At 54.6% G+C, this 12,123-nt stretch overlaps 1 protein-coding gene across 1 annotated transcript; it reads left to right on the top strand.

The window, feature by feature from the left end:
* The first annotated feature begins 1,648 nt into the window (after positions 1–1,648).
* On the top strand, positions 1,649–8,513 carry TYSND1 (trypsin like peroxisomal matrix peptidase 1). Its single transcript, XM_082715477.1, has 4 exons — positions 1,649–2,989; positions 4,693–4,823; positions 6,061–6,246; positions 7,706–8,513. Exons 1-4 carry the CDS (start codon positions 1,809–1,811, stop codon positions 7,921–7,923), a joined length of 1,716 nt encoding a protein of 571 aa, XP_082571603.1. The 5' UTR covers positions 1,649–1,808; the 3' UTR covers positions 7,924–8,513.
* The last annotated feature ends 3,610 nt before the right edge of the window (positions 8,514–12,123 follow it).

Raw genomic sequence — 12,123 nt, 5'->3', positions numbered from 1 at the left:
AGGTCCTTTTTGACCAAGTATTAAAAGTGTTAGAGGCAGGGGCGCCTGGGTGGCTCAGTGGGTTAAGCTGCTGCCTTCGGCTCAGGTCATGATCCCAGGGTCCTGGGATCGAGTCCCACATAGGGCTCTCTGCTGAGCAGAGAGCCTGCTTTCCTCTCTCTCTGTCTCTCTCTGCCTGCCTCTCTGCCTACTTGTGATTTCTCTCTGTCAAATAAATAAATAAAATATTAAAAAAAAAAGTGTTAGAGGCATCTTGTGGTTGAAACTAATGTCCCTGTTACTAAAATGATGCCATGGGTCCTATGTTTATATATAATATCTGTTGTTTGAGTTAGAGTGGGACATGAGAAGTACAGACTGAGTCAATGAACCCAGCACTCAAGGGGTCTCACCTTGGCTGCTGGCTGTGACTTGGGACTCTTTTTAATGTGCTGTAAACAGAAAAACCTGACGCATCATGGTTCATGCTGGAGGCTTGAGCGTCATTAAGGGAGAATAATGGACTCGAGAGAGAAAGGAACTCTTAATTGCTAGGAGGTTGGGATTTAGATTTTCCTGTGATCGAGGCATCTTCAGTGTCACAGAGCCGAAAGAAAATGCCTGCTATGGAAGACTGCTTATTTCAGTCCCACCTCATACTATGATGGGTCATTTAACTTTCTCCAGCAGGCTTATTGGATAAAACATCATTAGTTTTATCCGGAAATTGAGGCAGAAAGATTATGTAATTTAAGTAGTAATTGAATCATCTTTTAACAAAGTGCATAAATAATTCACTACAGTCTTCCAGGCTGCTGCCTGACCTGTGTGTGGTGGGGGGGGGGGGGCGGCGATAAAAGAATGCTGTCTTGTGACATAAAATTCAAATTTCAGTTTCCATAAGGAAACTTCTACTGGAGCACAGGCATCCATTCCCTCAGGTTTTGCCTACTACAACTGCAGACTTGGGCGTTGGAGAGTTTATGGTCCTCAACTGCTATTCACTGAGGCTCTGGCCCTTTACTGAAAGTGTGTTGGGCCCCTAACCTAGATACATCCTAGGTGGTGGTTATAAATGTATGGGGAAAGTGCACACTGCAAAGTACAGGGTGGTAGAATTGAAAATTTTTACTTCAGTTACTGTTCATAGTTTTAAAGGGCAATTTTCTTTGCGCAAACCCAGTTTTCACCCGTTTTGTCTCAGGCTTTGGCATCAAAAGCTTCCTAGATGTAGTCCTGTGAGCTGCGTTTCAATTTCAATTAGTAATTTCAAATTACTAATTCGGCCAAAGGGCCAAGGATTTCCTTGCGCTTATCAAGCCCGGGGCCAGAGGCCGATGGTTTAGACCTGAGCGGATACTCAGGTCCTATCACTGCCTGGACAAGTCTAGCCACGTCAACCCTCATTTCTATTCTTTTTCTTGCAGCCCAACGAACAGCAAAGGTACTCTGTCTTGCCCAAACCCCGTCTCTCGGTAAAACCACACGCCGTCCACTCTCCCAGAGTTTATCCTCCTGGACTGCTCCGGCCCCTCGGTGGCACAGGCACCCAGAACCAACGAGTCGAGGGCGGGGGCGGGGGGTTGGGGGCGGGGAAAGGGACGGGGTCAGCCTGGGCAGCCAATCAGAGCCCGGCCCGAGCCCAGCCAATGGGGGCGGGCAAGTTGGGGCTTAGCCAATCGGGTCCGACGAGGAAGGCTGGAGTCCGTGTTTGCAGGTCTCGCTTGGCCCTTTGGGTGACGCTGAGTGGGAGCCGCGCGGGGCCCGACCGGGGATCTCTGTCTCTCCGTCGTTCCTCTGGAAACCCAGTGTGCATCGTTCTGGAGGCCATGGCGCGGCAGTGGGGGCCCTCCATGAGGGCGGCCGAGAAAGCGGGTTGCGTGGTGAGCGCCTCCCGGGCTGGGCAGGCCGAGGCGGACTCGTGGAGCTGCAGCGGAGTGATCCTGAGCCGCGGCCCGGACCTGGTGCTGTGCCACGGGGGCATCTTCACCCCCTTCCTGCGGGCCGGGAGCGCGGCGTTGACCGCGGCCGGCGCCTCCTTCCTGCCCAGCGACAGTTGCGATGACGACCTGCGCCTGCACGTGCAGTGGGGTCCGGCAGCCGCGAGCCCCGCAGGCCGCGCGGAGAGAGGCCGTCCCGGCTTGTGCACGCCCCAATGCGCCGGCCCGGAGCCCGACCCGCCGGCCCGACCCCGCGGGCGGCTCCTACAGCCCCCGCGGCCCGCCGAGCTGCTACTGCTGCTGAGCTGCCCGGCCTTCCGAGCCCACTTCGCGCGCCTCTTCGGGGGCGAGGCGGCCGAGCAGTGGCGCTTCGCGAACGCGGCGCCGGACGACGAGGTGTCGGAGGAGGAGGAGGAGGACCAGCTGAGAGCGCTGGGATGGTTCGCGCTGCTGCGCGTGCGGCCCGAGCCGGAGGAAGAGGAGGAGGCGGCGGCGGCGGAGGAGAGCGGGCCGGCCGTGGCCGTGGCGCCTCTCGGGGCCGTGCCCAAGGGCGCGCCGCTGCTGGCCTGCGGCTCCCCGTTCGGGGCCTTCTGCCCGGACATCTTCCTCAACACGCTCAGCCGCGGCGTGCTCAGCAACGCCACCGGCCCGCTGCTGCTCACCGACGCGCGCTGCCTGCCGGGCACCGAGGGCGGCGGCGTGTTCGCGGCACGGCCCGCGGGGGCGCTCGTGGCGCTGGTGGCCGCGCCCCTCTGCTGGAAAGCCCGCGAGTGGGTGGGCCTCACGCTGCTCTGCGCTGCCGCCCCTCTCCTGCGCGCCGCCCGAGCCGCACTCGGCCGCTTGGGTCCAGGCCCCCGCGCCTTGGCCGCCCTCCTGCCGCAGGAGATGGGCGCGCCGTGGGGTCTGCCTCTCCGAGACCCCGGCCCCCCGTGGGCGGCTGCGGCCGTGCTGGTGGAGTGCGGCACCGTCTGGGGCTCCGGAGTGGCCGTGGCGCCCCGCCTCGTGGTGACCTGCCGACATGTGGCCCCTCGGGAGGCGTCCAGGGTCCTGGTGCGCGCCACGCCCCCTAAGTAAGGCCCGCAAAGTTGCCCCAACTCTGCCCGCCCCGGGGGTCTCGGATCGTAACTCTGAGGATAATGGAGGCCTTCTGGCGTCATGCTGATGCTTTGACGGCGTAGCGCGGGCAGAGACCTGAGGCCCTGCCCTCATCCTCTGGCGTTCACAACCTTAATGTAGGGCGTTCGGGGCCTCCTTCTTGGCAGGGGGTGAGCGGGGCTTGAGCAAAAAAAAATGTCAGGCAGCTCTGGATTGGGGGGGCAGGACAGAGTCTCAGTATCCCTGGCTGGGAGGGCGTCTCTGAGCACCCTCTCCCAGCTTGAATTCCTTCTGAACTCTGCTGTCTCATAGCTTTGCTCCCACACACCACTAGGCTCCTTGGATGGTGACTTCCCCACCCTGTTCTGTCTCCCCTGAGAGGGGTGGTGAGGTCTCAGAGGCCCAGAATGCTGCCTTCCTGGGGTCAGGAGAGGAGCCTCTTAATCTTACTTGATCGCTATCTTAGATCTTAAGCAGAACTTCCCATCCCGGTAAAAATTACATGTGTGGAGTTACACCTAGTTAGAATGTGGGATTGGGGCGGAGCCCACAGTTGCACCGGAACAATCTTTGGATGATCCAGGCAGCCAGGTTTGGACTTCAGTCACTTCCATCTCTGCAGGGAAAGGGCCCTTGGCCGCCTTTCCTATCTTTTGCCTGGTAGCAGGGACAGCAGCCTTAGCTTCCTGGCTTAGTTTCTAGGATGCGGTCTGTTTCTGGGACTTCCCAGGTGCCAGACTTAGGCAAGAGCAGAGCACTATTGCATCTTTTTGTTAATGCCTGAGGTTCTGTACCCGGCTTAGCCCAGCCTTGCAGCCCAGGCCTTTCCAAATCCCTCTACTGAATTTCCAGGGTTAACCCCTCCCCTCAACCCCCGGCAGCCGGCAGGACAGCCATGGTGCTATAAGGAAGAGGGTAATGAGGATTTCCAGCAGGAGTGGTGTCCACTCCGCCTCCCATGACAACACACACACTTGTTTCTGGGGAGCCCATGGGGTCTGCTGGAAGCTTTTACTGCAATGTAGGACGGGAGCCCCTCTGTGATCCCGGGCAAGCCAGTCTATGCTGCCTCTCCCTGAGTTGACTTGTAAAGTCTTGGAACACAGTCTGGGACACACTGAGAGCGGAGATGTGCTAGGGTGTATGTATGTATGTAAACAGGGACACAGCATTGAAATCCTGCGCCTGCCCCACCAACTGGCAGGATTATTTTCCTGCAATGAGACCGTGAAGGAAAACACTGGGAATGTGTGCCCTGGCTTCTGCCACTTAACCGTGTGACCGTGAGGAAGTTACTCAACCTCTCTGGGCCTCAGATGTGCCATTTCAAATGGCGGTAACACCAGCGCCTGGTTCTTAGGGCTTTGATGGGAACTAAATGAATTGGGGTGCACAGGGCATTAACACCTGAGCTGGCCCACAGCGCTGTCCAGGTGTCAGGACTTAGGAATATGGTGAGACGCAGGGAGCTTACATAGAAGTGTGAAGCTTATGTTTGGAAGTATCCCAGGATGGCCGAGGGGTGTGCCCAGAGATGCCTGCCTGGCACGTGTCAGGGCCGACGCCAGACCCGTTAACCCCCAAGTCCATGACTTCTAGAGTCACACTCATCCCCTTGCTTCCTCCCAGCGCTGAAGGGTCAGAAAGCTAGCACTCACTTTGTTTCCCTTGCTCCTAGGAGTGCCACAATCTGGGGACATGTGGTGTTTGCCACCCAGGAGACCTGTCCCTATGACATAGCACTAGTGAGCCTGGAGGAGGACCTACACGATGTCCCCCTGCCGGTACTGGCTGAGCATTTCCAAGAAGGTAAAGGACAGGGTGCCCTCTGGTCTGTGGCGGACCTCAGGAAGCAAAGTGCTGGGCACTCGAACCCTCTAGATCGGGGGCCCGGTTCCCTAGGCGGGCTCCCTGCCTTGCCCCTGACAGAATGATGACAGTGGCATGAGTCTGGGATGAAGTCAGCCTGCCTTGAGCACTCTGGCTGGGTTGCTCTTGGAGGTTTCCCTGCTTGTGCCCAGCATGCGTCAGGTCCTAGGCACGGTGGGTGTGTGTGTGTTGGGGGCGGGTGGTGGGGTCCCCATGAAAGGTAAGGCACACCTTTTTTTTCCCCCTGAGGCCCTGCAGCGGTGTCCTGTGGAGGGGCTGAGCTTGGGGGCTCTTATAACATCATAGGCCTGCCAGAGCGCTGTTCTGCTTTTGAGGCCCCAGTGGCGTGGCACACTGCCTGGGGAGTGCCTGAGGTCTCCAAGTGGGCATCTCCTCTGCCACTTGCTAACCCTGTGTCCTTGGACAGGCAACTCCTTATTCTCTGCCTCAGTTTCCACCTCTGGAAAATGGGGATAATGTTCCCTGCTTCTGGGCACTGTGAGGTGTGGGTGAGACGTTGCCTGTAAAGCAATTAGCTGCGTTTGCCATGCACGAGCACTTGGTAAAGGAAGTTACTGGCAGGTTCTTGGTCATTGTCATGACCATCTTTTTTTTTTTCAGTTGATCTTAGACAAAAGGCCGAGAAGCGATGACCACTTTTTTTTTTTTTTTTTAACCAAGGGACTTCTTAGGAGGAGATGGGTATTAATGTCACAAACATTTATTTTTATTTTTTTTTTTAGGGTTTTATTTATCTGTTTGTCAGAGAGAGAGATCACAAGCAGGGAGAGTGGCAGGGAGAAGGAGAAACAGGCTCCCCATGGAGCAGGGAGCCTGATGGAGGGCTTGATCCCACGACCCTGGGATCATGACCTGAGCTGAAGGCAGATGCTTCACCCACACAAGCATTTATTGAGCACAGGGCTGGGTACCAGGGACCCTGAAAAGCAGCTCCCTGGTCCAGCAGGGACATGAGGGCCACAGAACAGCCTGATGTCAGGAACAAGTGGTGAGCGGGTGCGGAGAGCTCAGTGGATGTCCTGGCTTCTTCCCATAGGGACTTGGGGCCGACTCCCTGGAGGCGGGAGTATCTGAGCAGCAGGGCAGGTTTGGGACTTTGGAGAGGGCAGGGAGCAGAGGCGACTCCCTGCATTCGCCCTCCTTTCTCCCCGGGCAGGAGAAGCTGTCAGTGTGGTGGGCTTCGGCATCTTCGGCCACGCTTGTGGGCCCTCGGTGACCTCAGGCATCCTGTCCGCTGTGGTGCGGGTGGACGGCAGACCAGTGATGCTCCAGACCACCTGTGCCGTGCATGGCGGCTCCAGCGGGGGACCCCTCTTCTCCACCCGCACAGGAGACCTCCTGGGTAAGCAGCCCCTTTGCCCTCTCCCAGCCTTGTCCTTGCTGGAGCCTCAGTGCCATCTAGTGAGTGCTGGGCATCCTGCCCCGGGAGCCACCCTTGGCCTGGGACGTTGGTGGGCCTGAGGCCCAAGAGGTAGTGAGCCAAAGTTGCCAGGCGCTTGTGCGCTTGAGGGCGGAGAGGGACAGAGGCTGAGCAGGGAGGGAAGAGATCTGAGTACTGGTTCCTTCTCTGCCACTAAGCTACCCTGTCACCTCAGATAAGTCCCACACCTCGTTGGATCTGTGACACTCAGGAATTGGATTAGTCCAAGAGTCACAGTTCAAGTGAATGAGTACGGGAGTGAAGACAGCAGGGAATGGAACGTCAGGGGTGACGCAGGGGTGAACGGAACCCCACTCTAGCACCCCACGGCCTCCTGACACAGGACTGTGGGGTTAATACGGCCCAATTCTGCAGCTATTCGCTAGCAACTGTGACCTTTTTTCTTTTTTTAATATGTGGTTGTTAAATCTTTCCATTTTAAAATTTTGGTAATAAAAAACAAAATAATCCATCCATTAAAAATAAAAAAAGCCAACTCTGAGCACATGTGGACCCCTCCACCTGCACGCCGGCACTAGGACCCCTGCGGTGGGGTCCTACTTCTGAGGTCATGAGGAGCCTCGCCTTGTGCTAGCTAGCGGGAGTGGAATCTCTTGCTTCTTCAGCTGTGGAACACATAGTACTGGTGGAATCCCTACCTCACAGCCCCGCGAGAAACAGATTGACCAGTTAGAGCACAGTGTTGAAGTGCGGATGGTTCTTTTTGTCTTGAGCCTTTATGTGTCCCAGCGAAACACTTTTTCCCCAAGTTTCGTAGGCACTTGCCCACAGTCTGTTGCCCACTGTAGAGCAGCCTGTAGACAGCATCTTAGCCAAGTGATGGAAGTTAGCTAGCATCACAGACGTGCCGACAGACATCCTCCATCTCCCAGTGGGTCGCCCGGAGAAGGGTGCGGGATGGTATTCCCAAGCACGTCAGACCTCATACTTACCGTGAGGAAACACTGGGTGACCCCAGTGTGAGGGACCTTCTGCAGAACAGTTGACCTGTGCTCCTCTAAGCGTCTAGGCCACCAACAGTGGGGAAAGACTGGAACTGATGCAGATCGGAGAAGACTCTAGAGACAGGAGCCAGAGGCTGCCGGGGCCCTGGATTGCATCCGGGAGCAGAGAAAGCTCTCATGGAATCACCGGCGACATCTGAACGTGTCTTGTATTTCAGTCATGACCATTGCTCCAAGGTGACTTTCCTAGTTCTGAGGACCGTTTTTGCAGTGACCTGAGAAGCTGGGTGAGGGGCAGGCAGGGACTGTACTATTCTGGCAAGGCTCCAGGCTGGGGATGGGCCTCAGCTCCCATTCGTATGTCCATCCGTCTGTCCCGCGGCTCACACCCCCTTTCCTCTTTGACCCTTCCACAGGCATCGTAGCCAGCAACACCAGGGACAATAACACAGGGGCCACCTATCCTCACCTGAACTTCAGCATTCCCGTCTCGGTGCTGCAGCCGGCCCTGTGGTGGTACAGGCAGACGGGGGACCTGGACGGCCTCCGCCAGCTGGACGGTGCCACGGAGCCCGTGAAGGTGGTGTGGCGGCTACAGCGGCCCCTGACCGAGGCCCCGCGGAGCAAGCTGTGAGGCAGCGTCAGGCCTCTGGAGAGAAGAGCCCCTGTTTTACACCACAGCGAGGAGCGGCCTTGGGATGCGGACAGGGCGCACCCTCCCAACCTTGTTCAGCTCTGGAATTGGGACCAGACCCCATGGGTCTCCAACCTGGCAGCCTTTTTCGGGGTGCCCCTTTGAGCCCTCACCTCAGTCTGCCCACCGGCACTAGACTTAGCTGTGTTATTTCTCCTTCTGGGGAGCCCCGTGCGGGCACATAACAGCCCTGGTCCTGAGAGATGGAGGCCAGCGGAGGGCAGGGCCAGCCCCGGCTTTGCATCTGTTCCCTGTCTCCTGATGGCTGCTGGCCGCCAGAGCAGTGGTGTTACTTAGAAACCCTTGGCAGAGAGGCCGGCCCTGACTGTCTTTCTGGATCTGCTGCATCCCTAGGTGGAGTCCCTGAAGGTTAGGATTCGTGGGTCTTCGTAAGTCGGGTGTCGCTGACCTCCAGCGGCACTCCACCACAGTGCCTTTACTTTCCTGCCCATAAAATGGGCCTCAGGGATCTCATGGGGGTAGAATGTGTCTCTCTGAGGGTTGGGAATAAAGAGGATGTCTAGGAGAAACTCTGCTTCTATATATCAGGTTCTTTTTTCTTCTTCATTGTTGCAAAAGTTGAATTGGGAAGAGGAAACCACCAGGCACAGAAATACACCTTTTCTGTCCTGCTTTCTTGGCGGGGCTGTGAGCTCGGGGGATACTCTCATGCCAGATGGGCCTGGCCTCAGGCCATGGTGCCAGTCAGCGCTGTTCGGGGCTCACAGCCCCCGGAAGGTGGCGGTCTTGGCTGGGCAGTAAGGGCTCCCAGAGCAGCCAGGATGCATCCAGGTCTGTACTAGGCCCTGAGGGTGGGTTGGGGAGTTCAAGGTATGAAGGAGACCATGGCAGCCCCCAGGAGCTAAGACCAGCCTTCCAAGTCAAGAACATGTACTGCATATCCAGGGTCCTGCACGTGTCCCCCCTCAAGAAATGACTGTGAGGTCATTGACAGGTTGAATGCCATTGTGGGGGTGGTGACTGGGGGACTAACTCTAAGCCAAGAGAATTGCTGGGAATATTTCGTTACCAGCATCTGCCTGTTGCGTGTCAACTGGACAACGAAAACTCCTGTGATGGTGGTTCTCCTCTTCACAGCTTCAGAATGGTCCAGAGGCCAAAGTTAGCTTGAGAGAAACCCCATAGTAAAGTAGTGGCAGCAGGGGATGAGGGCTGGGGGCTGACTTAGCTGGGGGTGGGAGGGGAACATTCCTTCCAGTGGGTATCAAGGAGCTTGGCATTCTGGGGAGACTGGTGTGTCAGCCCATGAGTGCGATGGGCTGTGTCCTAGGGCCTTAGGGAGAGGGGATCAGGTAAGTTCTCCTCAAGGTGTCTTAGGAGCTGAAGGCTGCGAGGAGAGTAGGTCTTCACATGATGGCCTGGACACAGGCAGGGTGTTCCAGTTGGAGAGCAGCAGGAGCTGGGACAAGGAAGTGTGAGCCGTGTGTGTTCTGGGCAGTGCTAAGTGGAGGGGAATTGGAAAGGAGCAGGATGGTGGGCTGGGGAACCAGCTCCACGGGGGCCAGGTCGGGGAGAAGATGGGTGAAGTAGGACGGGTGGGCATGGAGGAGACTAACTGATGGGACAGGAGCCAGGACAAAGCTGAGAGAGAAAGGGAAGATGCGCCTGCATTTCTGATGAGGACAGTAATACAGGTGATGAGTTTGGGGGCAAGATGTTTCCTCGGGGTGTGTGGGACCTCAAGTGGAGAAGTACAGTGGGCTGTTGAGTAAGTAGATGAGTCGGGATAAAGCAGGACCCCCCCCTCCCTCAGCTCAGCGGCTTCAGACAATAGAAGTTTATATGGGGTCAATAGTAGCAGACTGGACCAGCCAGGAAGGGAAGGGGCTCTGGTGCAGGGGTGGTCAAGGGACTGAGGCTCCTTCCCTCTGGTCCTGCAGAGTCCTCTGCCATGTCCTCTCCAACTGGCGAGTGGAGGGGAAAGAGACAGATCTAGTCCTGCTTTTTCTTCTACTTTTTTTTTTTTTTTTTTTTTTTTAAGATTTTGGGGTCCCTGGGTGGCTCAGTGGGTTAAAGCCTCTACCTTCGGCTTGGGTCATGATCCCAGGGTCCTGGGATTGAGCCCCACATCGGGCTCTCAGTAGGGGGCCTGCTTCCTCCTCTCTCTCTGCCTGCCTCTCTGCCTACTTGTGATTTCTGTCTGTCAAATAAATAAAATCTTTAAAAAAAAAGATTTTATTTATTTATTTGAGCAAGAAAGAGTATGAGCCCTGAGGAGGAGCAGAGGGAGAGGGAGAAGCAGACTCCTCTGAGCAGGGAGCCTGATGCAGGACACAATCCCAAGACCCTGAGATCATGACCCAAGCCCAAGGCAGATGCTTCACCAACTGAGCCACCCAGGTGCCCCAATTCCTGCTGCTTTTTTAAAAATAATAATTTTATTTTGAAACAATTTAACATGCAGAAAGGTTGCAAGAATTCACAGACGCCCTTCACCTAGGCACCCCATTCCACTTTTGCCAAATGCCCCTGTGATGTTCTTTGTAATAAAAAGGTTTGATTTGGGATAATGAATTACACCCACTCACCATGGCTTTGATTCCCCCCTTTGCCTGGAGCACTTCCTCACTCTTTCCTAAGTCTGATGCCCTTGATCTTCCTAAAGGAAACAGAGAATGTGCCAGAGCCTGAGTCTGTCCAAGCTTCCTCCTGATCAGATTCAGGATATGCCTCTTTGGTGAGGCGATCAAATTAGTGATGTCGTCTTATTGTGACCTACTGGGGGGGTACGTGACATATATTTGTGCTATTACAGATGATAATGTTGGTCGTTTGAGTAAGACAGCGCCTGCGAGGTTCTCGGACCTAAAGGTTTTTTTCCCCTCTTTGTAATTAATAGTTATTTTGTGTGGAATCTCTGTAAGTGATATAAATCCACTGTTCTTTACCCCACTTTCACCCACGATGTTTATCACCCATTTATGACTGTTGGCTGGATAACCTTAATCATTGCAAAATGGCCATTCTTTATTTTCACTATTCCTCCAACATTTATTCGTGGGCGTTCTGTTGTAAGAGCTTTCCCTTCCATTTGTTTAATTGTACCTGTTTAGACTCATGGATTCATATTTTCTTCTATGGATTATAATCTGTTATTGTCATTATTTATTTTGATGCTGAAATTGTTGCTTTTGTCTATGTGCTTTGAGGCCGAAATTGTCTGTTGGCTGGTGGGAGCTCCTTCAAACTAGCTTCTCTGTTCCTTCTTTTGGCATCTTCCCATCCTTCTTTGAGCACTGCCTTCCAAACAAAAATGTGCTGGGCTTGCCTTGTACTTTCCCCGGAGCCAGACATTTCTCCAGGGTTCTGACTACCGGAAAATGGTGTTTAGAAGCCAAGATCTAGGTACAAGGTGTGCTTATGGTTCTGAGGTGTTGCTGCTTCTGGGGTAGACTCTCCGTCTGTATGTTTCAGTCTCTGTATATGGTAAGCCTTGAGTTACCACCAAGAGTACCGATTTGTATTAAATGCCACAAGGTTCCTTCTTGCTCTCCCGTATTCCTATGTGTTCTCCCTCCTGTCGGTGAGCAATACAGGTACTTGCTTGCTCTATCCCCTACATGTGGTCGATCTTCTGACCCCCTTGGGCTGCCTCTGCCCATGCTCTGATGCTCTTCTCATATGGACCACCGTTACCGCTCCCCACAAATCTACCCACTGATTTTTTTTTTTTCCTACTTCACTGGTGATGTAGGAAAGACATTAGGGATCAAAGCCAACAGCTAAGAAAGAATTCTTGAGATCTCTTTGGTACAAAAAGGTGGTTTTATTACAGCACGGGGACAGGACCTATGGGCAGAAAAAGCTGCACCGGGGTCATGAGAAGTGGCCCGTTATAGACTTTCAAGTTGGAAGGGGGTTAGTGATAGCGTGAGTCTCTAAGGAATTTGGAAGCAAGGTTTCCAGGACCTTGAGGGGGCTAGCTATTGTTGGGAAAAAGTCATTTATTACCATTTAATAAAACCTGAGTCATGAAACCCTTCAGATGTGTATCAGTGGGCCAGTTCCCTGGGTGAGGGGAGGGAGTGATTGCCAACACATATCTTGGTGGTTTAGAGATAAAGGAAATTTCTAAAGGAAACTTTATATGTTAAAGTAGACTTACAGGATCGGTGGTGG

This window comes from Mustela nivalis (assembly GCF_964662115.1).
Source record: "Mustela nivalis genome assembly, chromosome: 2".
NCBI classification, from domain to species: Eukaryota; Metazoa; Chordata; class Mammalia; order Carnivora; family Mustelidae; genus Mustela; species Mustela nivalis.
The sequence above is the reverse complement of the archived record's forward strand: the minus strand, read 5'-3'. Positions and strand labels throughout refer to the sequence as shown.

What these genes read in the sequence shown, in the direction of transcription:
- TYSND1 (XM_082715477.1), top strand. Translation starts at nt 1,809, where the DNA reads ATGGCGCGGCAGTGGGGGCCCTCCATGAGGGCGGCCGAGAAAGCGGGT. An exon ending in GGCTGAGCATTTCCAAGAAG is followed by an intron (nt 4,824 to 6,060) that starts GTAAAGGACAGG and finishes CTCCCCGGGCAG; the next exon opens with GAGAAGCTGTCAGTGTGGTG. An exon ending in CCGCACAGGAGACCTCCTGG is followed by an intron (nt 6,247 to 7,705) that starts GTAAGCAGCCCC and finishes ACCCTTCCACAG; the next exon opens with GCATCGTAGCCAGCAACACC.